General features: G+C 42.3%; 1 protein-coding gene across 2 annotated transcripts in view; it reads left to right on the forward strand.

The window, feature by feature from the left end:
* ME3 (malic enzyme 3) overlaps positions 1-27,263 on the forward strand; it is a 119,462-nt gene that overhangs the window by 50,837 nt on the left and 41,362 nt on the right. For both annotated transcript variants that reach the window (XM_039378603.1, XM_039378602.1), the window contains exons 2-3: positions 14,123-14,256; positions 15,680-15,829. In XM_039378603.1, coding sequence (XP_039234537.1) covers positions 14,126-14,256; positions 15,680-15,829 — 281 coding nt within the window. In that variant the 5' untranslated portion in view covers positions 14,123-14,125. The remainder of the gene's footprint in view (positions 1-14,122; positions 14,257-15,679; positions 15,830-27,263) is intronic.

Consider the following 27,263-nt stretch of genomic DNA (forward strand, 5'->3'; position numbering starts at 1 on the left):
CAAGACCCAAGGTGGAAACCAGTATATACACTTGAAGAGAAGGCTGGTGGACTCACAACAGCCGCTGTCCCGGAGGGAGCAGGTAGCCACTCTGTGCAAGCTGGAGGTTTTTTGTGATCTTCAAATCAGTGTACAACAAGTTGCCTAACACAGCCTAGGACAACAAATGTGTAGGAACTGACTGAAGGATCCTCTATATTTATCACTGACATAATTTGTGCACAGAATGCTTTCATGAAATATTAATAACAAGTTACTAAAAACTGTGAAAATTACCAACTTTTAGCGCAGGTTTTCTTTACTGTGTGCTGAAGTAGCTGTACGGTTCATCCTGCAGGTTTGGCACTAATGGGATTCATTTCCTTAGCTTCTGGCACGCACACATCTAATATCAGCTAGAAAAAACAAAAACCCTGCTTCAGGAAGTCATCAGAGGAAATACGATGACAGTGTGTCACTGCTGCAGCCCAAACACAATGATCACTGACGTTCTTGAAAAGCTCTGGGTGATACATCCTGGAAATAGCAACTGCCATGAGATAATCTGCCATTTGTTATCAGCTCTGCCACATAACTGCTTTGCGTTTTCTGTTAAACAAAATCAGAAGAGAGAGATAGGACAGAATGAGCAAGCTACATCTGTGTTGTGATAATGCAGTAGAAACTGCTTTAGGAATGGATATGCAATTGAGCTTGGAAATGCCATTGCCCAAGTGACTCTCTAGGAGCTCCCTTTGGGCCCTGGAGGAGCCGAGTCAGCTCCTGGGGCAGTGCATGACCCTGCTGTGGTAGCTGAAGTATCCCATTGGCTTCCTCCTGACCATTGCATAGTATTAGAGAGCTGCACCAAAAAATCCCTCTCTGTTTGACCACAGAGGTATCAGGACTGCGATTCCATCTTTAGTGCTCATGGACTTTTGTTTATTGAAGAGGCTGCTGATGCAGTTGTATGCACATTCTTAAATAACTGCTCAGTAACTCCCTAGGGTGCCTTCAGCTTCAGGGTTGACTTCCCTCTGAGAACATCCTTTAGTTCATCATCATCAGTACAGGTTCAGTCAGTCAAAACTGCCGACCTCTTCTCCTGGGTTTGGAGGGGATGCTTCCATGTGTCAGCAAGGCAGAGACACTGCCAGAAAGTATGTGATGTTTGTTAATGACAGACCTAGTAAAGTCAGCACTTCTGTGTACTGATGGGACAGAAGACAAAGGTTTTTTGAACACACAGAAGACATGTCTTTTGGACACATACTCTGAAAAATATGCTTGTACTGTGAGGGATAATAAAGCAGAATGTGACTTTTTAGGTTTTGTTCAATACTAAACATAATGGTAACCTACAACTTCAGGATTTTATAGATAGTGTGATAACTTCTTTTTTCTGAGTTTAAGCCCTGGGAGGAAGGTGCTGTATGTGACAGAACTCCATATAGCCATTGACAACTGAAAAAATCATACTGATGTTAAATTATAGCCTTGTTTTCCCCAGAATAGAGACTCATGGATTGTATTGGAAGGGACCTTAAAGATCATCTAATTCAAACGCCCTGCCATGGACTAGGATGACACTCATTAGATGATGTTGCTCAAAGCCTCATCCAACATGCCTCCAATGCTCCCCACACTGACATCCCTTTTCAGCCCTTGAATATTTCCAAGGTGGGGGCATCCACAGCTTCTCTGGGCAACTTCTTACAGTGTTTCACCACCCTCACAGTAAAGAATTTCATCCTAATATCTAATCTAACCCTGCCGTCTTTCAGTTTGAAGCCATTCCCCCTTGCCATATCACTATGCGCCCTTGTAAAAAATATGAATATTATTTTTTAAAAAAGTTTTCTTTTTGTCCAGTCTAAACCTATGCTCTTTCAGTGTAAAACCATTATTCCTAGTCCTATCACAACAGGCCTTACTAAAAAGTCTGTCCTCATCTTTCCTATAACTGCCCTTTCTATTTTTAAATGTCAGTAGAAGGCATCCGTCTAAGTTTCCAGCTCTAAATATCCAGACCTTCATTTATTTCAAACACTGAGAAGTTAAAAATGATTTTACATTTGCCTTGCTCTCATGTTGCTTCATGACTGTGGTGCCAGGCAGAGGAGAATCAAAACCTTGGACTCAAACCTGAGTTTGAGGGGTCTATTCCCAAATATATGCCCTGCATACAGGTCTTTCACAGCAGGTCGTAAGTGAAAATCACATCAGCCTTCCCAGTATTTGCAGACTCTGGCTCTGCCTCCAATGCTCCCCACACTGTGACATCCCTTTTTAGCAAGGCAGGTATTATTAAGTTGAAACCCAACTTTGAACAGCAGGTTTCAAGGTTTGGTACATCAGTTGGTGTCTCCTGAAAAACAGAGATGCGCGAGTGAAATCAATGCTTTAGCCATTGTCTTTGCTTCCTCATCCATATATCAAATTATTTTGGGATAACACTTGTGTATTCAAAGAGCTTGGGCTCTGTTTGTTACCCTTACTGCAGTCACACTTCATCTTTGTGTCATTTAGCCAAAATGTTTCAGTTACAGAAGAACAGACATTCTGCTGGAGGAAGGAAGCTGCTGCATTGACCTCAGACAATACTCATCCAAACTAGGAGAGGCTGAAGTAATTGTGCCAAGGTGAACAGGCAGCAGGCATGCCAAGAATAATATTATTTGCATTTTAAGCTATAGCATCTAATGGAATCAAGAACTGAACCGGTTTATTTCGAAACTCATGTGAAAGTTTGCCAAAGGGGTGATTTAGAGCTTCCTAGCGGTAATGAACAGTTCAACTGTCTTGACTAATGTGGTCACGCATGTTACAAACTGACATAAATATTTCATAACATCTTGCTGCAATTGCTGTTTCACAGAAATGTTTGTCAAACAACTCAAGAAATCAAAAGGGTTTTAATATTTAAATTTCATCTCAGAGTAATTGTACTTTTTTTTCATTCTGAACTTGGATAACTTTTTCATACTGTCCTTGATTTAAAACAGTTGGAAGAGGAGGATGAGAGTTTCATTTTTGAACTTTTTTTGGAAAAATCTCAGGAGCTTTATTAGTTATTTGATTTATAGTCTAGTGTAAATATCTTTCTAGTACAGCATGTGCTTTTGAAACTCGAAGCAGTTAAGCTCAATCTCAAGAAAGTGATAAAAATTAAAGCACTTGTATGAAACTAGTGGTATTTGGTCGCCTGAAATATTTGGACATAGTCTACTTACACCGTATGGAAACGATAGAACTGAAATTTTGAGGAGCAAAGAAAGTGGAAAATAAAAGGACTACATCATTGGAAGAGTATTTAGAGGTCCTGGAGGGGAGGTTTGATAGAAAGGATGTATCATTTTGTATTTGTGTTGTTGTACAAATTGCAGTCCAGATGCTCCGGTATTGGGGCCAAGCGTGCCGAGTGCTGTGCATTCAACTGCGTAGAATTCAGCAACAGCTCAAATCAAGTTGACAGCAGTCAAAGATAGCAGGGTGAGTGCATGCAAAGGTGATGAGAGCTGGAGACACGAAAGGTCAGACTGCATGTATGGGAGCACTTCATACATCTTCTTTTTATCCTCTCTGCATTAAAAAGGAAGAAAAAGTTTGAAGTAAAGTATTCAGACAATGGGACGGGTCAGAGGGTAGTCATTGTAGGCTAACTACTCTCCCAGTGGTGCCAAAAGTAGTTTGGACAGTTAGATGACCGATCCACATGTGCTTAGGAAAAACATGTGCTTGGCAAAACGACATCCCTAAGGTCAGCGTGGAGATCATCTTAGGACTGGCTGGAGGCTGGATTGGAAAAGGACATGTGTTGACGCTAAGTGTGTATATGTGTGTGTGTGTGTGTGTGTGTGTGTGTGTACACACGGAGATATGCGTCTGTGTGTGTCTGTGTGTGTGTGTGTGTGTATACAGCCTTAGCTACCTGTCAGTGTTAAAAAGGGGTTTTGTGAAATGCAGCTGTAGAAATGCTGGAGTAAAGAGGGGGAAGCAAGTTGCTTAATGCTTTGCGTGACAAAACCTGTGGAATGCTGAGAATTGGGAAGAAAAATTTCATCATGGTGCAAAGCACAGGTAAACTCTAAGGTGAGCTGCCAAATGAGGACAGCACAAAGATCTCCCGTTGCCTTCCAAAGGGAAGCCGGACACTCTTAAGAGTGCTGTATGCTTCTCAGCTGGTGTGCTACAGTGCCAGTGGGCACTGCAGTGCAGTTTCTCTGTTGATCCCCAGCATAAGCTGTCTAGATTGAAGTTCATCAAAGACCTCACTGTGCAGATGAACTGCAGAAGCAGCAAGGGAAAAACAAAAGTTGTGCAAATTACTCAAAAGAAATGGAAGCTCACACAGATTTCCTGCGAGATGCTCTGTGTTTACCTGCATGTTTAATTGCCTTCCAATGGTGGTTGTATCATTGGAGGAGAGTTTAGTGGGGCTTTTTCTAGCAGATTTGTTTTACTAAGATGACAGATTTCTTATTTAGAGCCTTGTTTATTTCTCATGTTCCTAATTTTTTCAAGAAAACATTGCCTTTCTCTAGAATCCTTTATCTGAGAGAGTATCTGAATATTTTGTAAACATCTCAAATGCTCTAAAGTAGGTATATGTTAGATCAAAATTGTGGTTCAGGAGCCAAGCCTGCTTGTCCTGGATTTGATGAGAATGTGCGAAGAACATCTGGTACTGCTCAAGAAGCTGCTACTGCTGATTCCTTTCTACAGAGCTTTGGTAGAGGCAGCATACAAGGACATATGAATGGTACTGGAGAAAACATCTCTGGTAAAGCCAGTAACAAAACTATTCTTGGTTTCATTCAGATTAAGCTTCCATCCAAGCAATTTTCTTGTGAAACAGCTAGTTCTGTGATTGAGCTAGTACTTTTCAGTCACGTTTAACCAAATACAGCCATCAACAATAACCCATGAACTGTAATCCAGCTCCAACCTACATTTGGAGCAACCTCATTTTCTGGGGTGGCAATAGCAAATGAGATACAAATTTCAGAGAGGCTCCCATCCTCCAAACCCACAGCATGGTGCAGTTTGCGTGCAAGCAGTAAGTGCACAAGCCTCATTTTATGTAATTTGCTGGAACCTCAAAAGGAAATTAGTGCTCTCTATAGCACCAAACCCAAATTATATGCAACCACAATTCACATGATCAGCTGCATGTACAATGGGAGAAGTTTCCAGACATTGTAAAACTGGCTTTTAAAACTGTATTCTCTTAATGTTTTGGATCACATTTAAACCTTAAAATTGCCTTGATCTTTCTTCTCAGACATACTTTCTTGTTCAAATTGATGATGGAGGCTGGTTTTTGTAGGCTTAGGAATGCAAGCATTGTAATTTATGCTGAATTCTTCCTGTCTAGTGGCAACATCATACTGGGGAGAAATGTGTGTCTGCAACACCACAGAAATTGCCATACTCTGGCAGAAGTACTAGGGTTTGTGCTTGGCAAACCTCCTGCAGAAACTGGTTTTACCCTGCCCCCTTTCCTCATAAGGTGAAAGAATAGCATCCCCCACAACTGAGATGTAGCCATGAGGACTGTGCTTCTCATGTCTATCCTGGACTAGCTCATTTCACTCACTAATTGGCATGAAAAGGTGTGACAGTCATAGCTGTAAAACTGATGTGGAATTACTTATGGAGGCTGGGAATAATGTAGAGGAGACAGCAGGGAGTCTTCATTTTCTTTGGATTCAGGAAAGCCAGTCCACTAGAATCTGTGTGCCAGATTCACATGGGGTGTTTTTGATAGGGGGCTGAGAATTTAGGGGTTGCCTCAGGATTCTGCCCATGCACTTGGCTGTAGCCCGAAACCTATGTCCTCATTACTGTGTGCTCCATCAGGCCTCCCTTCTCTACCAGATATTTTGCTGTATGTGAGGAGGAAACCAGCAAGTGCTTCATGATTTAGGTTGATCCAGGCAGGAATAGTCTTTTGCTCTGTTGTTTGCATGTACACATGCACTGTATGTCCCACCCCATTTGGGATTCTGTGCTGCTCTATTACTCCCAGTAATTTCTCAGGATTTCTCTGGGTTTACTTCCATGACACCTAATTTTCCTGTAGTATGGCAATCCTGTTCTCTATGCACTGATTTTACTCTTCTCCTTTACCAAAAGACATGAAGCTTTTATTTAGACACTTCATGCATGTAAAGACATTTGTGAATCTAGTCAAAATCAAAAGAAATGTAAGGCTCACCTATTTCTCCGTAGAGCCAAAGAAATATTCCCGTTATCTTGGCTAGAACTCTTTGAGAATCTTAATATTGCTTTTGTGGGAAGAAGCAAGGTGTTGAATTTTGTCCAAAATACAAGTTTCTTTAAAAATACACAGCTGTATCTTTTCACCTCTAGCTTGGCATTAACTATCTGTTTTCACCTTTCCTATCAATAGAGCAGTGATGCTATTTTTAACCCTCTGCAAAGTTCATAGATCCTTCACAAAGCCAGTCTGCCAAAACAGCTGTTCTTTGGGGAAGTTTGTCTCAGTTTATCTTTAAAAATCTGTTTTTCTCAATGCAACAGGATCTTGTTTGCAAACAAAACACATACAGTCTTGAGCTTATAGATTTATTTTTTTCATATGGAGGACAGAATGCTGCCCTGGAGGCTGACAAACTGTGGGAAATCGTAATGAGTTCTCTAGTAAATTTGGTATAGAGCTGTACCCCTGCAGTCTGAAATCACAGTGCAGGGCTTGAGGAGTTCAGCACTGCAGTTCTTCCTATGGATTAATGAATAACTCCCTGGGGACATTTGTCTTATGAGTTTTGTTTATTGAAGTAAACCTCCTGTAGCATGTGGGAACAGTGTGGTTTGCTGCTTCTTGCCTGGGACCCTGTCACATCTTGCCTGTCACAGGCCCATCAGGGATGTCCTCATCATGAAAACATTTACTCCTGTGAGGTAAACTGTGCAGGATCAGGTCCCTCTGGCACAGGAGCTTTGTCATATTCCAGTTCTACTCAGTCTGATGTTGGTGTAAGTCAAAAGTCACTAAGAAGAATGATGGAAATATGTCCTTGTAATTCAGTGAAACGAAGTTATTTGCACAAAACAAAAGAGTTACTGGTAAAACCTCATTAATATTAGGGACAACTTATGTTGTAATTGAACTAGTGGACCTCACTAAAGATGGTTCCCCAGGAACTAAAACAAGCATGAAGTTGAGTTGCTTAATTATCTTTGTCTTGGAGGTTTTCATACTGTTCCCAGGCTCTGTAGGAGAGGAAGGAAGAATGATATGAATTACAAATCTACTATTATATCATTTTGTAACAAAGGGGATGGCCAAGAGTGTGGGATTTTTCAACTAGTGCCTGTGAACTCAGAAAGAGGAATAGACGCTGTGAGAAGAGTTTGTAAATCACAGTCAACAAAAGGTTTGCCCAGCAATAACTGCTGAGAAGGTGCAGTGGGGATTCTTCTTTCCAGGTTTCAGAGATGACTTCCCCATGCCCCAAAGCATCATGGGTTTGCGTTTCTTCCAAGCTTAGGAGCACAAACACGTATGAATTAAAGTTAATATAAAGCTACAAGACATTTACAATGAGAAAATAAAGGATTGCCTCTCTGATGTCCCTCCTTCCTGTCCATGCACACTAGCAAGAGAAGCTTGAGTAGCTGAGAAGGAGCACTATGAAGACGGTTATCGAGTCAGCTGGGGCCAAGGAGGCCACAGTAGGATCTGATCTTTGTAGAAAAATTTTTCTCAATGTAGAAAATGGATATTTTCTGCCGTTGTTCTCTGCTCCCCAGTTCCTGTGGGCAGTCTCAGTGGGGATTACTTTAGCTTCTGCTGCTGACCCCTTTTATGCTTGCAGATAATCAAAGTACATCCCAACCATAAAATTGGACAGATGAAAATATCTATGGAAAACACATTAAAGGAAAAACCTGTATGGAATAAGGTTATTAAGTTCCCCGACTATTAGGTCTTCCTAGACAGGCTGTTAACATACTAGCGATAAAGGAGAAGTGGATTAACTTGCAGCCTGCAGTGGTGATCCCCGTGTGTCTGTATTTCCCCTGCACGCCCTTCCAGTACTCTGCTCTTACCAAACTAGGAAGTTCCCAGTTCCAGGGACTGTTTCCAAAGGGTTGGAAATGTTTGCTTGTTTACTCAGCTCGGAGATTGCCAGACCAGCTTTCAGTGGACAAGGAATGTGGTCCCAAAAGTTGGCTAAGAACTGCAGCTGGAGTCCCGGCATCAGAGAGGGCAATGGCCTGGAACTGTACAAACTGCATAACCTCCTTGTTCTGGCCATCCAAGAAGTCCTACAGCCCTCCCTGTGCTGTGGCTGCTTGTTGTTCTCTAGAGTACAGGGATATGTATAGATGCAGTAAGCCGAGGCATTGCTCTAAAAAGATGCTGAGGAGATGGAGATTGTCTGAGCCACAGTGGATTCTGGGTGTTCTGCACTAAGGCAGATTAAGCACCCATTACCTTAAAAACAGTTTTCTGATACTGTAGGAATTGTCATTTGTGTCTTTTTTCCCACCTGATTTAGAATGATCTATAACAGCTAAATTATAAACCCAAGCCATACTAGCATCCCTCCTGCTTGTATTCAGCTCTGAGTGAAACACCCCCTTCTCACTGCTGGAGAGTGATGATAAAACTAATCGTTATCTGTGAATTGACTTTACCCTTCAGTTTCCAAAATAAGTGAATTATGGGCTTGAGCTTCAAAGAGAGACCTGCTACATAACAGGCTATATGACAGGCTTGGTGCTATCAGTGATAAGAAAATAGAAGCATTTGAGGTTCTTTGCAGTAAGCCTTTTTCAGAACAAAACTTAGCCCCTACGTAGCGTGAAGCCTTGTGGGCAGCTGATATTTGTGCCTTTGTTTTTGGGTAGTGACATAGCATCTGCCCTCTCCATGCCAACTCATTTCAGACACATTTAAAATTGAATTGGAGCATCTGGCTTTAGCTCTGCAGGACTGTGGCTCATCATCTAGTCATTAAACCTTTCAAGACCAGAAAAAGAGTGGTACAATATGGCTTTCAGGCAGTCTTAAGAAAAAAATTCCAAGCCTAAAAGCTTTAATCTTAAACATAGCAATACCTCAATGAATTCCAGCTTTTGATCTGGAGCAGAATGTGTTTCCAAATTCATTTCATGCTGTGCTGTTTCACAGGATATAACCACTTCACCCAGGGGTCCTACTCCTAGGCCTTCACAGAAACTTCAGAAATCAGCCTTAGTGTTAGAGCTGGCAATTTCTATTCTGCTCCTAACCCTGCCGCAGAGCCACTGTATAATGCACCAGCTCTGAAAAGTGCTTTGAAGATTTAACTGGTTGTGAAGGCAGCAACTTCCTCATAACACGTTTGCAATTGTTCCAGTATGAAGATGCTTATCACTGGTATAGCTCATTCAGATGCAATAACTGCAGAACTGCTGTGAGTTAAGGATGTTATGTGTTACTATTGCTGTGCTTACCCTTGTTAACAGAACAACTGTGGTTGTGTCTAAGCAGTTTAAGATGCTATCACAAACCAAAAACACGCATTCGTGCACATAGATCTCCAAATTGCTTAAAATTCAAGTTCAGGGACTTGCATTTGCTGTGTCTTGAAACAGTGAGTTGACACTGGAGATTGTAGTCCTGGCACTATGCAGATCTAAAAACTAGAAATTAAGCACTGAGCAGAGTTGTGCCCAAGGTGTGCACAAAATATTCCATTTTGATCTTCTTCAGTCTTACACATTGTTACATTAATTGCCAATACAACATCAAGAGGTTTCCCAGCACACTGGGAATAGGCTGAACACTTTCCAGACTGGTGATCTCCCCTCCAAAAAGAGGCTGAATGGGTAAATCCCCAGGGGAACTGAAGGGCAAGTGCCCGACTACAAGTGCTTAACCTTCATGGAAGCTGCAATTCATAGAATCATAGAATGGTTTGTGTTGGAAAGGGGACCTTAAAGGTCATCGTGTTCCAACACCCCTGCCATGGGCAGGGACATCTTCCACTAGAACAAGTGGCTTAGAGCCCCATCCAACCAGGATCTGGCCTTAAACACTTCCAGGGATGGGGCAGCCACCACTTCTGCGGGTAACCTGTGCCAGTGTCTCACCACCCTCTGAGTAAAGAATTTCTTCCTAATATCTAATCTAAACCTACCCTCTTTCAGTTTGAAGCCATCACCCTTTGTCCTGTCCATTTAACATACCCTTGTCAAAAGTCCCTCTCCAGCTTTCTTGTAGCCCCTTTAGGTGCTGGAAGGCTGCTGTAAGGTCTTCCAGGAAATTCCATTACAGCTTTCTCACTGCCCCTTGGTAAAGGGAAGATGGATGCTCCTGATCTTGTGGGGTGATTGGAAATGTCATTCAGGCAGAGCCCAACCCACCAGAAAACCAATGAGTGGATTACTATAGTGGCCATGCAGACTGCTGTTTCTGTAAGGCATCATGGTATTACTTTTAATAAAAATGGTCTGAAATGCAGAAAGTTTTTCTCATACTGGTTGTGTGATCATCTGACAAAATATTGAAACTTTTCACTGTTTTAGTGAGTGGAAAATCACTGAAAGGCTTTTTTTTCCTATTGAAAAAGTACCACAAGGAGATTTTCAATGGTTGGATGCAGCAGTGACTAGGAGACAGTGTTTCTGCCTTTTCTATCTCTTTCAGAAGAGTAACCACCACTGGTTTACTGTGTTTGCTGAGCTTCATTTCTGTTTTAGGGGATGAACAGGAGTCAGGTCTGAGACCCTGATCAGCCAGCCTGTGATGTGACTCTCTCTAGACAAGCAAGTGGAGTATTTATGCCAAATATTTCTGTCTCCCTTTATCTGTCCTCCATATTCAAAGGTCACAGGAAATAAATGGCTTGAAATTATATCCTTTTTTCACCCCATTCATTACAGATAAAATTTGACATTCACAGTAGCTGTATTTTCCCTGACATGATACAATATTGGCAATGTAAAGCCAAATAGCGATGCAGAGCTGATGTCCAATGTTGATCTTAGTCTGGTATCAGAAGTCTCCAGCCTGGAGAATGCAAATAATTACAAGTTTTTTGATGAGAATGTGTTGCCTTTTATTTTTAATTCAGACATGGTGATTCACAAAAATTCGAACTTTCTCTTGTGGGAACGTACCAGTTCTGCTATGAAATTCATTTGGGGGAAGGTTTCTTGTGTCCAGGAAGGAAATCTTCTCTGGGTCAGAAATGTCAAGCACTTTAGTAGAACCAGCCATGTCCTGGGTACAACATTCAACAACAGCCATGGAGACCTCAGTGCTCTTTCTGGATTTGACAACAAAATCCTGACCTCCTGCCTCCCAGATGACTCCTCATCTGCTGACTGGAAGGGGAACAGTTTCTCTCTGCCGTATTCTTAGAGCAAAGATTTTTGAAAATACTTGCTTCCATCCAGATACAGAGCAGAAAAAATCCCATGAAAATGCTTGTGAAATAAGGGTGTTTTCTTCTCAGATATCCTGGAGGCTGAATAACTTTTCTGAAATATATGAAGACTTGCTTTTTCTTTTAATTTGCACTACTGCACATTTTACTAATGAAAGGAGTGTCACACTATGTACAAAGCATGGAGCTGGCAAACAGGGAAATCAGTTTCAGTTCTTTCCTTTGTCCTGGCACAGATTCCTTGGCATCACTGATGGTTTGACAAACATTTTCACCAGGATCTGCACCACTTACAGGTGAACATCTCTTCCAGTGGTTCGTTCCCAGGGCCGTATGTCCCCAGTGACCGTGTTCAGGTTTGGCAATGTCTGTAGAGCCATCTATGATGTATCATCAGCCAGGGAAGCTGCTCTGAGATCAAGTGACATGGTTCTTTCTAAGCCAGGTACTTCCTCTTGCTGATTAACCATGTGACTGCACACATGCTCATGCTGGCACAACCACTGGAATGGCACAGGGACAGGAACAAGCAACAGGAGGGGAGGGTGAACCAAGTTCATTGAGATATGTCCAGATATGAATCAGTTGGTTAGTTATGGGTGAAGTTTTCATTAGGATTTAAGCTCCTTAGACACTCCTGAAAATGTTTTCTTCTATCCTGCTGTCTAATCTGCTATCAGCATAGCAGAAATACCATTAATTAAGAACTTTATAATCTTCTTCACAGACTGCAGAATGCATTTACCATTGCTGTTCATTGGGCTGCGTCCAGCACTAGTCATCTGGAGCATCAGGCCTTGCATGCACAGGAGCAGGACATGCTCAGGCTTCTGCCTAGGAAGGAAGAAATTGTCCTGTAAGAGCAGGGTTATCCTACAAAATCTAGCATTTGGCTCCAGCTGTGGACCAGTGTCAGTGACTTAGTAAGACATGTGGCACTTTATGTGCTACTTTCATTCAAAAATAAAAGAGCACTGAGAAAACGTCCTACATGTCATATCTGTCTTCTGCACTGGTAATTTGCCATTAATACATACTGTGTCTGGTGGCAAACTAGAAGATGATGAGTTGGGTGTACTATTCAGTATCCAAATCTAAATGTTTGCTATCTGGAGATTAGCAAATGTGACGCCCATCTACAAGAGGGGCCATAAGGAGGATTCAGAGAACTACAGACCTGTCAGCCTGACTAGATCATCTTGAGAGTCATCATGTGACATATGCAGGACATCCAGGGGATCAGGTCCAACCAGCAAGTGTTTGTGAAAGGCAGGTCCTGCTTGACCAACCTGATCTCCTTCTATGGCAGACTGACCTGCTTAGTGCATGAGGGAAAAGCTCCTTTAGTAAAGCCTTTGACGCTGTCTCCTGCAGCCTTCTCCTGGAGAAACTGGCTGCCCCTGGCCTGGACAGGTGCTCTGTTTGCTGGGTAAAAAACTGGCTGGATGGTTGGGCCCAGAGAGTGATGGTGAATGGAGTTACATCCAGTTGATGGCTGGTTACAAGTGGTGTTCCCCGGGGCTCAGGATTGGGGACAGTCCTGTTTAACATCTTTATCAATGATCTAGACAAGGGAGTCAAGGACACCTTCATTAAGTTTGCAGACAACACTAAGTTGGGTAGGAGCATTGATGTTCTGGAGAGTAGTAAAGCTCTGCAGAGGGATCTGCACTGGCTGGATTGATGGACCAAGGCGAATTGTTTGAGGTTCAACAAAGCAAAGTGCTGTGTCCTGCAAGGCCAATGGCATCCTGGCCTGTATCAGAATTAGTGTGACCAGCAGGACCAGGGCAGTGATTGTTCCTCTGTACTCGGCACTGGTGAGGCCGCACCTCAAATCCTGTGTTCAGTTCTGGGCCCCTCACTCCAAGAAAGACATTGAGGTGCTGGAGCGTGTCCGGAGAAGGGCAATGGAGCTGGTGAAGGGTCTGGAACACAAGTCTGATGAGGAGTGGCTGAGGGAGCTGGGGTTGTTTAACCTGGAGAAAAAGAGACTCAGGGAGGACTTTCTCACTCTCAACAACTACCTGAAAGGAGGTTGTAGCAAGATGAGAGTCAGTCTCTAAGTTGACAAGTGATAGATAGACGGGATGACAGGAAACGGCCTCAAGTTGCATCAAGAGAGGTTTATATTGGATATTAGGTAAATTTCTTCATGGAAAGTGTTGTCAAGCATTGGAACAGGCTGCTCAGGAAAGTGGTAGAGTCACCATACCTGGAGGTATTTAAAAGATGTGTAGATGTGATGCTTATGGACATAGTTTAGTGGTGGAATTGGCAGTTCTGGGTTAACAGTTGGACTTGATGATCTTAAAGGTCTTTTCCAACCTAAATAATTCTATGATTCTAAACATATTATGTGATTTCTGAAGAAGTATGATTGCTGGACTTCCAGGGAGACCAAGGAAACTAGTAGGTGTGACCTACTGAAGTAATATAAGAAGAGCGTAAAACAAAAGAAACCATAAGAATATATATACTATTAAGTTGTATACACTATAGAGACAAACCAAATTCAAATGGCAAAAGAATGTGAGTCATCAAAGCTCTACTGGTGTTGGGACTGCTAATCCAGAATCTATAGGGTCTGGATAGTCTGAGCCCCACAGTCCCTGCAAGACAAGACTGCCTCCAGACCCTCAGGGACTGCATGCTGTTGCTTGCTTTCTTCTTGGATATCCTATCTGATAGTGCATATCATGCCATTTGAATGTGCCTTTCTTTTTTCTTCTCAGGGAATGGCTTTTACACTTGAAGAAAGGCTGCAGCTGGGAATTCATGGCCTCATTCCTCCTTGTTTCCTGAGCCAAGATGTCCAAGTCCTCCGTGTGATGAAAAACTTTGAAAATAAATCAAATGATCTAGACAAGTATGTCAAAAACGTCTTATTTCCTCCTCCCTCCACCTTTACTTTTCAATTCCTTAAAGCGTAAAGGAAGACTTGAGGATCCTGCTTCAAGGCACACATTTCCTTCAGAGTCACTTTTTTCCAACTGTCCATACTCTCCGGCAGCAGGAATGTGTATTCTGTCTAGTCCACCTTCATCTCAGTTACATGCCATCCCAGTCCCAAAGCAGAATCACAGAATGGTTTGAGTCTGAAGGGACCTTAAAGATCATCTCGTTCCAACCCCCCTGCCATGGGCAAGGTCATCTTCCACTAGACAAGGTTGTTCAAAGCCCCATCCAACCTGGCCTTGAACATTTCCAGAGACAGGGAATCCACAGCTTCTCTGGGCAGCCTGTGCAAGTGCCTTACCACACTCACAATCAAGAATTTCTTCCTAATATCTAATCTAAACCTACCCTTTTTCTGTTTGAAGCCGTTACCCCTTGTCCTATCACTACAGGCCCTGATAAGAAAGTCCCTCTCCACCTTTTCTTTAGGCCCTCTTTAAGTACTGGAAGGCTGCTAAATGGTCTCCTCAGAGCCTTTCCTTTCCAGGCTGAAAAACTCCCAGCTCTCTCAGCCTGTCTTCATAGGAGAGGTGGTCTCCAACCCTTTGGTCATCTTCGTGACCCTCCTCTGGACCTGCTCCAGCAGGTCCACTGATACTACTTTTTTCTACCACTACATTACTGGAGAGCTCTGGTATACTTTGGGCACAAGTACACAACAAAAAAGCAGTTCCTGTTCCAGATCACTGGAGGCAGAGTGAACATATGTGCTGCATTTACCTATCTGTACACTCATCAATACACTCAACTAAAATACTGGATGAAAGAACAGAAAAAACCTGTCAATGGGTAGGAAAAAAATTAAAAAAATGGAAGCAATGATATATATATTGACTAATCTTTCTGTTCCTGAGTTTCCATTGCATCCAGTATTGTTCATCCAGGTTATCGATAGAAGATGCTCTTTGATTCCTGCTGTGATGGACAGTAGGGTTTGCATCTCCAACTCCCTCAGCTGTCATTGATCTGGGGACTGAGGCAACAGGACTCTTAGCCTGTAGAGCAATTGCATTGGCTTTTCTGCATCACAAATTCCTGTGTTGATCTTGCAAGTTTTATATTGTTGACCTTTTGATGGAAATTCTAAAATTCTGAGGTTATGCATAGGTCTGACTTCCAGCCCTACTGAGTCTTTGTGAGCTGTCAGTGAGGATGGTTGGAGCTGACCAGGCCATCTGGGACATTTTTCTCCAGGTATCTGCTCATGATCTAGCACCAAGGAGTGTCATGACTTGGAAGAACTGAGTATATACTGAGTGAGCCAACAACTGCTTTTTGTGAAACTGTTAAAAACCATAAATACTGATATATAACTATTTTATTTTACTTTTAAGGTATATTGTTCTTATGGCCTTGCAAGACAGGAATGAGAAGCTTTTTTACCGAGTGCTGACCTCTGATATCGAGAGATTCATGCCCATTGTTTACACCCCAACGGTTGGGCTGGCATGTCAGCAGTATGGTTTGGCTTTCAGGAGACCTCGGTGAGTGAAGAGACTATGCTTGCCCCTTTTTTTAATTTTATGTGAGTATTTCTTTACGTGGGTGGCTCAAAACATCTAAAACTCAATCTCTCATCAAAAGATGAACCAGCAAGCAACACTGTGTGTGTACATTTGATGATGAGCTGGGGAGTAGAGAATAGCTCTGCCTTCTTCCTATAAACAGAGTGGTTTTGTTCTCAAACAGTGCTGTACAGTCTGTGCAGCTTTAGCTCCAAACAGGTCGCTGAACTTGTGGCTGCACCCATTTCCATCTGCTGTCTCAGGAGCACTGAGTGCCTTCTGCACTGCTGCCGTTTGAGTAATTGGTGGGGTTTGGATACATTGTGCTGATTTTGAACTTTTGTATGCACTTCCACAAACCACCTTGCAAGAATCATTTTTATAGGAGATGATGCTCTGCATCAGTGCCTTCCTCTCTGCTCAGAACGCTTACTGTGTAAATTCATGCAACATTAAACACTCTATACCACATTGGAAGACCCTATTCTGCATAATTCTTTTTAGTGATTAATGCTTAGATAAAGCCCTCATTAGCATTCTGAAATACATTTTAGTCCTAGCCTGGAAATTCAATGCTAAGGTTCAGTTTTCTTTGCTACTTTTTATTTTTTTGTCCTTGAAATGTACCAATTGGCAGATAAACATTTTATTTAGCTTATACCATTTTCAAAGCACTTTACAAGCATGAGGTTTGACTGCAGTGTCAGCTGAGAATAGTGTTGTTGGTGAGAATAGTGATGTAGGTAGGCAAGTTCTACTAACTCACTCAACGTCGCCAGGGGACCGTGAGGCAGACCTCGAAGATGTAAGGACTCTGCAGACAGATAATGAGTAACGTATTATGGATAGTTCTTGGCAAACATGCTTGCTTCCTGCTTGTCATCAGAATTTCTAGTAAAGCCACTGTATTCCTTCACATGAGCTGCTCCTCAGGATTGCTTTTTGGCTTGTGTCTATCCCAGGTAATTGCATTCTGTGCCCTCATATGCAGTTTCTGGATCTGCTGGGCTGTGGTGTAGTTTATCTAGTCAAGCCTTGACCATATCTCCTTTTCCTCCTCAGTGGATATAAGGAAACCAGAGAAGGAATTACTCTTTGTAGGGGGGGACACTTACTACTTCTGGGCGTGAGTGAAAGGTAGCAGAGATCAGAGAGCCCAGACTGTGTCTCCAGGTGTTGAGCTGTAAGCACTGTCAGGCAGGGAGGAGCACACTGCTGGTTCTCAGCTAATCAATATTCATGCAGCAATTGCTGCTGTACAGCCACCGTGTCTTTGTCTCCAGGCTGCCTTTGCCTTGCAATAGGTTGAAACAATATTTGGGAGCTTTGCTTCTTTTATTTTCCATTAATTGTTATCTTCAGGAAAGCAGGGATGTCTTTCCATATACTGAACTCTTTCTGCAGCTGTTGCTGTTGGAGAATTTCCCTTCCTGTAACTCACATCTTCCTCATGTTTTAAATCCACAGTATTTTAGCAGTATGGTGAGAACATCTGTTCTCTTAGTCTGACAGTTTTGCTGCTGAATTTGAGCTGGGGCTGTTTCCAGCCCATGGCTTCTGCAGGAAAGGGCAAATGGCCATGCCTTTAGTACACTGGATTTCCTGTGGAGGGGAGTTTGTTTCCCTGAAGATGTAGAGCGAATTTCAGCCTAGCTTTAGATTTGGTTTTCACCGAGATTGTTTTAGCAGAAGAATGTTTTTATTGCAAAAAGAGCTGTTATATCATGTAAAGTGATGAGATTAAAATGGGAAGCATTAATATGTGCTTTTTTTTCCTAATCTGACTCTTACTGTCATGGAGTATATATTTTCCTCTCCTGAAGCCTATTCCATACATTATGAGTTTGCCTGCAAGATACATAGTTCAAGGTAGGATGCCAACACTTTCCGCTAGAATGACTGGGACCTCCAGATTTGGGGAACTCAGGAGTTAGGATCTAAGTCTGAAGTTTTAGCTCTTCCCATGCTATCCTAAGGTGCACTGGCAGTCTGAAAAGCTGATTCTTCTAACCTAATTTTATTTGTATTGGAAGGTTTTTAAAACAAAATGACACTCATGTGTCAGTATGTTTCACTGGTGTTTTAGGAAGAACATAGCACCTGGAACTGGAGAGAATGTCCAAGCCATTCAGTTTTGCTCAGCCATCGCAGGAAGCCTTATCATTTAATCCTGTTCGTTAACTGATTATGTTTTATTTTAAATCTGCAATAAAGCTGCCCTATGCAGCCCATTCCAGTACTTAGCTCTCATATAAATTGAAAGTGTTTTTCCCCTTGTATATAACCTAAATGTTCTTTGCCAACATCACCCTCTTGACAGTGGCATTTTCACAATAGAAGAATGGGATCATGTTGAGCCTGGTGGTTTTCTTGCCTGTAGTTTGTGCTGCACTGTCCTGGTGTTTTCACTCTGGAGCGTCCTGTTTGGCTACATTTCTTCTGAAATACACTGCAGAAGAGTGAGCACCACTTTGCCACAGAGGACTGGCAGTGTTGAAGAGGTCAGAGCAGTGAGTTTAGTTCTGCTAACACGTCCCAGCATGCCCTTGCCTTTTTTGGCATTATCAGTGGTCTGGTCACAGTAATTCATTTTGTCATCTCCCTGCAAATCTGTTCTTTGAGACAATTACCCCACCAGATATGTGCCACTCTAGAATTGTGCTTAGCATTTCTCCTCACTACATGTCCTGCTGTGAACTCTGTCCTGTTGTGTTAGGGTCATTCTCTCCATGGAATCAATGTCTTTTGTCCTCTGGAGTGCTGCAACTCCCAGCCCAACTCTTTGGGCAGCAGAGAGCTGATTTGAATGTTTGCTGTAGCAATTACCTTTTCATCCAAACTGTCACAATTAATGCTGTTAATCAGGGAGGAGAGATGATATATCTCAGTTTTAAAAGCCTACATATACTCCAACATGGATGGATGTGCCCATATAGCACAGCTTATGGTGCAGAGGGAAGTCTGCAGAATATGATGCAGCCTGTCTGCAGCCACAGTAGCAGCAATTAGTGACCTGTGGACACAATTAGCTTCTTCCCCGTGTTGAGATCTTTCTCAGCCCCATTACTGCTTGGCTTTATATTTAAAGGTTGAGCCTGGAGAGATTAAAGTGCAAATAACTTGCTTACAAAGCAGCTCTTGTATAACAGCATCCTGAACCAGTCTGATGATGTCCAGCAGGGCTTCTCTCATCAGAATACATTTATCAGTGTTTGCATGGCTGCGGATTTTTTTTGCCAGATAGTGCTGTTGTAATTGCAGGAGTCGATGCCTCTTTTTCTTTTCTTAGTCTTTACCTACAAACCCTTAAGGGTAGATCTGTTACCTGCACTTTTATGGGGCTGGTCTCCAGAGTTCTACTTCTGCTGGAGTCAGGACTCCAGCATCCTTCCTACCAGCAGATTTGTCTGCTCCAAATGGAATCAGACACCTGATGTTCTTTGCTTTCAAAAAGCTCTCCAGCCAGCAGTCTAAAAGCACAGTCTTTCTCTATTTACCAGTAGAAAAGAGCTACTAGGAAAAAAACACAAATATCCAGCACTTCTCATGCTTATCTGTGATGCCCACAGTGCCTCCACTTCTGGTGGGCCAGGCAGAGCTCCTGATGCCCCTGGTTCCTGCCTCTGCCTTTCCCAAACTCCTACTGCTTTTCTCTTCACTAGTTGCTTTAAATTCTTCAGGCAAGATTTTTTTTCCTTTGGCCTCAGACTTTCTCCTATGTGATGAAGCCTCAAGGATTTAGAATGACTGAAATAGAGGTAGAACCATAAAATTAATAAAAATTACATTAAGACACTGTTGTCTAAGAGCTCTGATTTTTGCTGGAAGGTGTCTGTGTTGAATACATTTTTCCTATCTTGTTTTCCAGGCAGTTCCATAATGAGTTAACAGTATGTGTTATTCAAAGCCACGCAATAAACATTACAACCTTCAGGCTAAAGTACAGTTTCATTTTGTATTTTGAATTTTTGAAATAAAAAATATAAATTATTGTGTAATTTGTAAGTACAGGTTGAAGTACCAAGCAATAGCACCTCTGTCACAGTTACGATTAAGGACCCTGTCAAAATCTGTCTCCTGTGATCAAAACACTTTAAGTAAGCACAAGAGCAGAGTAACCATGTCTAAAGAGAAGTCTTCCTAGGCACGAATCCTTTCTGCAGCAGTGGCCAGCAGCAGGAGGAGTATAGGTCTAGGGTAAGCAGATATGCTCACTTCTTAAGGGCTTGTCAGGTTATGCTCCTCCTCAGTTTGTCTTTCAGGCTCTTGTGGTTGCAGTTTTGTTACAAAAATCAGTTGCTCTGTTTGGCATCACAAGTTCTGGAATGATTGTGAGGGGACTCAGATGTACGCACATTGTCAAGGCCAAATGATATGACTGGGAATAGTGTTCCAAGGTGACAAGACTTGTTTCATGTATTGAACAATATGTCTTTTACAAGATATGATGATCAAGGGTGATCCAGACTTAAGAGAGATTTCTTGCAGAGTTGTACAGCTTCAGGTCCTATGGCTGCACATGAGCGACTTTTCAGTCTGTCTCCTGCAATCCATCCCTGGCATCCCTTCACTCTTCCCTCCCACCACCCCTCCCACCGCCTCCAGAGATGTCCATGCAGTGATCTGGTTCAAGGATAAATCTGGGTAGATCCAAGCCCTTTTTGGGCCAGACTAGCAGTAATCCAAATAGCCAGTTCACTGCCACCTGCAACAGGAGTTGTGCTGACATGATGAAAGGGATGTGCTAAAGCAGGAGCAAGCTGCTCAAGGCACATGGATGGCAGGTTTGCTTATGTGCAGCAGCAGTGATAACACAACTAGCTTCAAGCAAAGGACAGGTACTAAAGAACTAAGTACTACCTAGGTACTAAGGAACACAGGCCTGGGAAGTGTTTTTTTACTTTTCAAAGCCCAGGCCCCATCAGAAATTTGGTAGAAGGGAAGAATGAAATATAACAGAGCTGGGCTTGCAACATTCTGAGACTTAATGAGGGAAGGAAGGAGAAGTCTTTGTTCTTCAATCCCGTTAACAGATAGAGTCACTCTTTCCTTAGGAAATACTTCTGCCACCCAAGCTTTCAGACCGTGGCTGAGAGTCCCTTTTGCTTTAGAGTAAGAATATAAAGGCCTCTACAAAGAAAAGTTCATGGTAATATTTTGATCTTTTTTTTCCTTTTTTTTGCTTCTTTTTTTCAATGTAAATGTATGTAATTAATATCATGGGGGCCCTTATGCAGCACAGGACTGAACATGTGCAATGCTATTTAAAAGGTATGTTTTAGGCCTGAGGATCTCTTTTAATTGTGAATGTCTTTGAAAGAGACTATACTTTTTCACAAAGAGAAAGCAGAGTGGAAACTTATCTGAGGGCGTAGAATCAGGGGTTTATTTCTTCTGTGATAGGGAGGGATAGTTTATTACAGTGGCATAAGATCATAGTCTCTTGAGACACTGGTTAATTCATGAACATACTGGTATTTGAAAGTATAAAGCTGTCAACTGCTCCTCAAAAGCTTTTGGCATCCCTTGATAGCAGGAGTGGAAGAGGTTGGTGTATCACCATTGGAGGGAAGTTATGAGGACAGAAGAAACTTGCCTAAGTTCACTCTTTTTTTCTAGAAACATAAATATCCTTGAGGACTGCTTGCAGAACAATGCCAAACATGTTGGGATTAAGCTGAACCTGGAGAATGAAAGTTAACAGGATGCAGATGGTGTGAAAATTAAGTCTGACAGAATAATGATCTGTGTCTCTGATGAAAAATGAGCAAATGAAACATCAGTCAATCTACAGAATTGTCTTGTCAGCAGGTCTGGCTCTTCTGAGTGGCTTTTTATAATGGTGTTGTGCAGTCTGAGCAGCAGGAGGAAAAGTTCCTGACATTTCTAGACACTTTAAGCCCAAACAAAATGGAACTAGAACAAAGATGTAAATCCCACAGAGTTGTCCCTAACCACAGAATTATCTGCACTCCCTCTTCTATAAAACAATGGAGACCAGAAGTGAGTGAGAAGACTGGGGTTTGGATTATTGTCCTGAAAAGTTCTTTTGAAACCCCTTTAGGGGGTTTCACTGGTTGTCACAATTTCTCTTCTTGCCACCAGCCTGGTTCAACCTTCTTCCAGAGGCAGCTGAAATCAGTGTATGAGAAGATGAATGTGTTTAACAGTGTGTTTAGGTAACTGCCACAAACAGACTGGTCTTGTAGCAGACTGAAGGGGAGGCGATGTCTGTGGAAAGTCTCATGGAGGCCGTGTGCAGTCAAGAAGCCCTGAAGAGGTTGGCAGAAGGTATAGGTGCGAGACAGTCCTTAGTATGAGACAAGATTATTGAAAGAGGCGGGGAAGACCATGGTTGAAGTAGGTGAAGAGAAAGCATTTAGTGCAGAGGGAGACCAGGGCTGCTGAAAATGGCTCAGCTTGTGTGGAACTTCTTCTGAGAGCTGAGAGTTCAGAGGTTCCCCCTGTGCTCACCCCACTTTTTCCAGGCATGTCTTTTCAACATGCTGTACCCTCATCCTTGTTCTATCTCTGTTTCCTCTTTGGTGAAGTGTTTCTCAAAATGAGGAGAGGAGGACAGACTGGCTTCTGGGCATACAGAGAGAACAGCTGGTGTATCAGTCCTGGTCTGAGGTTTCATGGAGGCTGGGGAATGGGATGGACACTGTTGATGTTGGGAGGCCCTACCACAGTTATTACATCACAATGGAAGTGAAAAAGGACTCTAATCCATTTTTTTAGTTAGAAAAACAGTTAGTGCTTCTTATTCTGAATCTCCAGTCTTCTCTCTCTTCCTTCTTATACTAAGAAAAATATGTGTGCAGGAACTCTAACAACCACAAGAAATTTCCATGGGCATGAGGTAAAATTTCAGAAGTTAACAGCAAATCTCATGTTAATTTATGAAGGTCAGGCTTTCTGCTGCTGTCAGAGGTTATTTAGATTTAAGTCTGTTGAAATTCTTTGATTTACCAGGAGAAGCTCAAAGGAAAAGGTGGAGTGGCCAAACGAAAGAGATTGACCTGGTGAAGGAAATACAAGAGGATGTGTTTTCCGTTGATCTGGCATAAATCTATGCTGCTGCCACAAGAAACAACCCCACCTCAAACAAAAAATGCCAAAGACAGGGAGGAGGGAAGAGAATTATTTAGAATATGAATACCAGGATGTAAATTGGAGGGGAAATGATGCTGACTATCATGAAAACCTTGAACAGCAGTATCCATTGGGCTGTGGAATATCTGTGGACTGTGCTTCGTGACTTAGAGACATTTTTTATGAGGAGTAATCCTCTTTTTAACAGTTTAGTTCATGTATCATTTATATTAATAAATTATACATTTATATTATATAATTTATATTGACTTTTATATGCCACTGCAAAGTGACTGAGATGCAGCTCATGTGTCAGAGCTAGCAAGCTTGCACCCTTATGCTCAGGGCATCTGTTTCTGAAGAGAGGAGATGGGCTGCTTTAAGAGCTGCTTTGCATTTTCCGCATTCTTCCCCAACAGGTCTATATCAAGTGAGGGTTTCTGTGCTTTAGCACTGTAATTCTCATATTCCTTAGGTTTTGCTGTGTTTGGGTGTTGTTTCTGGAGAACTCTGTGTTCAAGCACATTGTTCGAACATTTTGACAAGTCAAGCCACACACGTCAGTACAGAGGTGGGCCCACATGAGCCTTGGGAAGTTCAACAAGGTCAAGTGCAAAGTCCTGCACTGGGACAGGGCAATCCCAAGCACCAAAACAGGCTGGGCAAAGGGTGGATTGAGAGCAGCCCTGGCAAAAAGGACTTGAGGGGGTTGGTAGAACCATTATATGTGCACTCGCAGCCCAGAAAGTCAGCCATATCCTGGGCTGCGTCAAAAGCAGCATGGCCAGCAGATTGAGGGAGGTGTTTCTGCCTCTCTGATCTGGTGAGACCTCACGTAGAGTGCTGCACCCAGCTCTGAGCGTCCCATCATAAAGATGTTGGATAGAGTCCGGAGGAGGCCATGAAGATGCTCAGATGGATGGAGCACCTCTCCTATGAAGACAGGCTGAGAGTTGTTCAGCCTGGAGAAGTGGAGGATCCAGGGAGACCTTATAGCATCTTCCAGTAACTTAAAGGGGTCTACAAGAGAGCAGGAGGGGAACTTTCTACAGGGTCACGGAGTGACAGGATAAGGAGCGATGCTTTCGAAATGAAAGAGGGTAGGTTTAGATTAGATGTAAGAAGCTTCTGACTGTGAGAATGGTGAGCCACTGGCACAGTTACCTTGAGAAGTTGTGGATGCCCCATCCCTGTGAATGTTCAAGATCAGGTTGGATGGGACTCTTGAGAAGCCTGGTGTAGTGGAAGGTGTCCTTTCCCACAATGAGGGGGTTTGGTCTAGATGATGTTTAAGGTCCCTCCAGCCCAAACCGTTCTGTGATCCTATGATTCTATAACATGATTGTAGAAGACTTCCTTTAAAAGCTGATCATATTTTCTGTATTTACTGCAATTTATGGCAAAAGTTATATTTTTTTTATTAGGTGAGTTTGCTAAGAGTGTGCCAAGTTATATTTAATTTATCTGAAAGCTGATTGCTCTGGTATTGTCAAAATAATCTTTCTTTTCTTTGTCAAACTTTGTCCTACCTGTGTGTTCATTCTTGGAGATCCCTGCAGTGCACTTTTTAAAAATGAAGGTGTGGATCTTGGAAGAATTTACACAGTGCAGGAAGGAAATATAATCAGATTTAATTTTGCGGGGATTTTTGATCCCACCTTAACCTCTGTACTATCAAGTCAAACACAATACATTATGCGCTTAGCAGTGAAAACAGATAAGGGCTCCTTTTTCAATATCAACTGAGCAACAGCACTAATTGCCCATCTCAGCTTGTTTCTCTTTGTAACTCTTGATTACTGAGATACTGACAGGATTTAACACACAGACAGGTTTAGGGCTGAACCTCGAAAAAGGCGGAGGAAAATCAAGGCTCAGTCAGATTTTCGTACACTTAACAAAGTGTTTTTGAACAAAGGGCTTCAAGCCCCTTGAGCATGATGAGCTTAAATGCAGCAAAGGATGCTGAATTTGGGAAATGCCCACACTTGCTCATTGGTGGAATCCCTGGATGATGGGAACTTATGTCTCACCTTGAAGCCTGATCTTTACCCATCTGCATCTGTAAATTTATGTGTGGGTAACAGAAGACAGTCTGGTTTCTCCCTCTCCCTCCTGCACATCAGCTAGAAGGGAGGTCTGGGTGCTGAGGGTAAGCCAGAGTCGGACTCCATGCTGCAAACCTGCTTGGGCTCTTACCCAGCCCTTGGCTCCAGCAGCTCAGTACTTACATAAATAGACCCTCTCAGAGGCCCTCCTAAACATGAGTATCAAAACACCACTGCTGAAAAGAACACTGGAAAAATTCAGTTTGTTAAGTTTTAAAATACAGGGAGAATTTAACGCCTAAATTATGCTATGACGTGACAGTTCTCTGGTTCAACCAGAGAATGCAGTCCTGAGAATACAGTAGGGACAAGCAGCTCATGACAAGCCAAGAGCAACATGGGTCTGTTTACCTCCTTCCTTAATGCTAGAATGTGGATAGCAGAGATCCATTGGGGACCTGATTACAACCCTCTGTATTTTGAGATTGCTGCATAATGACCAATAACAGTGCTTACTGAGCTGGTCTTTCTGTATCAACTCTGCCCTTGCGAGGAAGAAAGGACTATTTATTCTTTAGGTTGTTTGCTGACTAGCAGAACCAATAAATCCAGGATTCCTCCTGGTTTCTGTCCACTGTCCCCTAGCACTTCATATTTATGACAGCTTCTGTTCCCTTCCACATCTCCTTCACCCCTTTTGCATATCCACCTGTGCTGCATCATAGCCACCCATACCAGCTTGTGCTTCTCCCCTTCCCTCACCTATTCCTTAGGGAACAGCGAGCACAGCTTTCAGTGCTCTGCTTGCTGTCCCCTCTGATTTCCTGTCTGTACCTTTTTGATCCTGCACCATAACCACTCCTTTTTTTCACTTGGTTCCCTCTACAGTCACTTTTTTCCTCCTTTTCTCTGTCTTCTGCTTAGTCTTGCAGCCTCTGAGGAAAGCTCTGATGCTTTGCTAGGGCTGAGCTAGGTCTTGGTACTGGGTGGGAAGCAGCACATGTTGGGTGTACTACAAGCTGTCGTTTTGGCCAACTGTCAGAATAATTATCAGAGTAAGGTCTATGTTCCCCTCCACGGAGTGGTGGGGACATGAACACCTTTATCTTTTTATCTCAACAGTAATTTTCATAAAAGGGTGTAAGAAAAAACATCTTTGAGACCTTTGCCTTTCTGATAAATTTGCTGAAATGAGCCTGCGGGAGAAAGAGAACGAAGTGTTATTGTTATAATCGCCCTTTTCCTGGCGAAAAAAAAACCTATTAAAATTAGTACCTGGTAAATGAGGAGATAGATCCAAAAGCTTTGTTTTAGGCTCTGATCTGCTGTGGCAGGGGTTGGACTATACCAAAGCATGAGGAGGACTACAGCTTGCACTGAAGCCTGTGTGCACTGCTCTCTGCGTTTGGGTGCAATTGCTTGTATGTGCTCATTCAAATCTCCCTGTTCTTTGGCAGTTTCCTACAGCTTAGCAGCTTGCCATCCCTTGGAATCGTGGATATTTCCCTGTGTAGGTTTGGGGGGTTTGTGTGGATAATGTATCTTTCATTATTGTACCTCGAAACCTGCATCTTCTGGATTCCACATTGAATTTTGGGTTTCCTGCCTAAAATGTATGATGAAAACATTAAGGAAATTTATAGTAGTAATGCTATCATTCACCTTGCAGATCATTTGAAATTAAATCTTTTAGTGTACTTAAATTATAGATATATCGCCTTATAAATCTCTGTACAGATATCATTAATAGTTGATTGTGCTTGGTTTCTATTATTTTTTCATCAGTACCTCAGGGTACTGTTCAGCATCCTACAATTTACAAAGAAAATTATCTAAAACAACAAGAAGTTCTTGGCTTTTATTATAAACAAATCTGCAAAATATAGCTGATGAATCACCACAGAGATTTTGTCCAATCTGATGATTAATTGTACTCTATTTAGACAAATCAGTGCATGCTAGCACATACTGTCTCTCCAAAGCTTGTAGCCCACAGGCATTTGTAATCTCAAGCTCCCTAAAACAGCCAAGCAATTTCAAAGTTTATTTTGTTATTCTGAAGCTTTTTGTCCTATTCTGGCAGAGACCAGAAGAAAAAAAATCAACAGTGGGGGTACAGCTGGTGGAAATGTCTCTAAAGACTCATATTGCTCAACATGTATATTTTGTATATGATTTTTGAAAGTGTAAATAAATAAACCCAAATGTAGGGCTTTACTGTAAGCACATTTTATTGCAACTCTAGCACAGGCTGACCTGTAATCCAGAGA

This window comes from Pipra filicauda, unplaced genomic scaffold, assembly GCF_003945595.2.
Source record: "Pipra filicauda isolate LSUMZ 115617 unplaced genomic scaffold, ASM394559v2 scaffold141_size4267151_pilon, whole genome shotgun sequence".
Taxonomy (NCBI): domain Eukaryota; kingdom Metazoa; phylum Chordata; class Aves; order Passeriformes; family Pipridae; genus Pipra; species Pipra filicauda.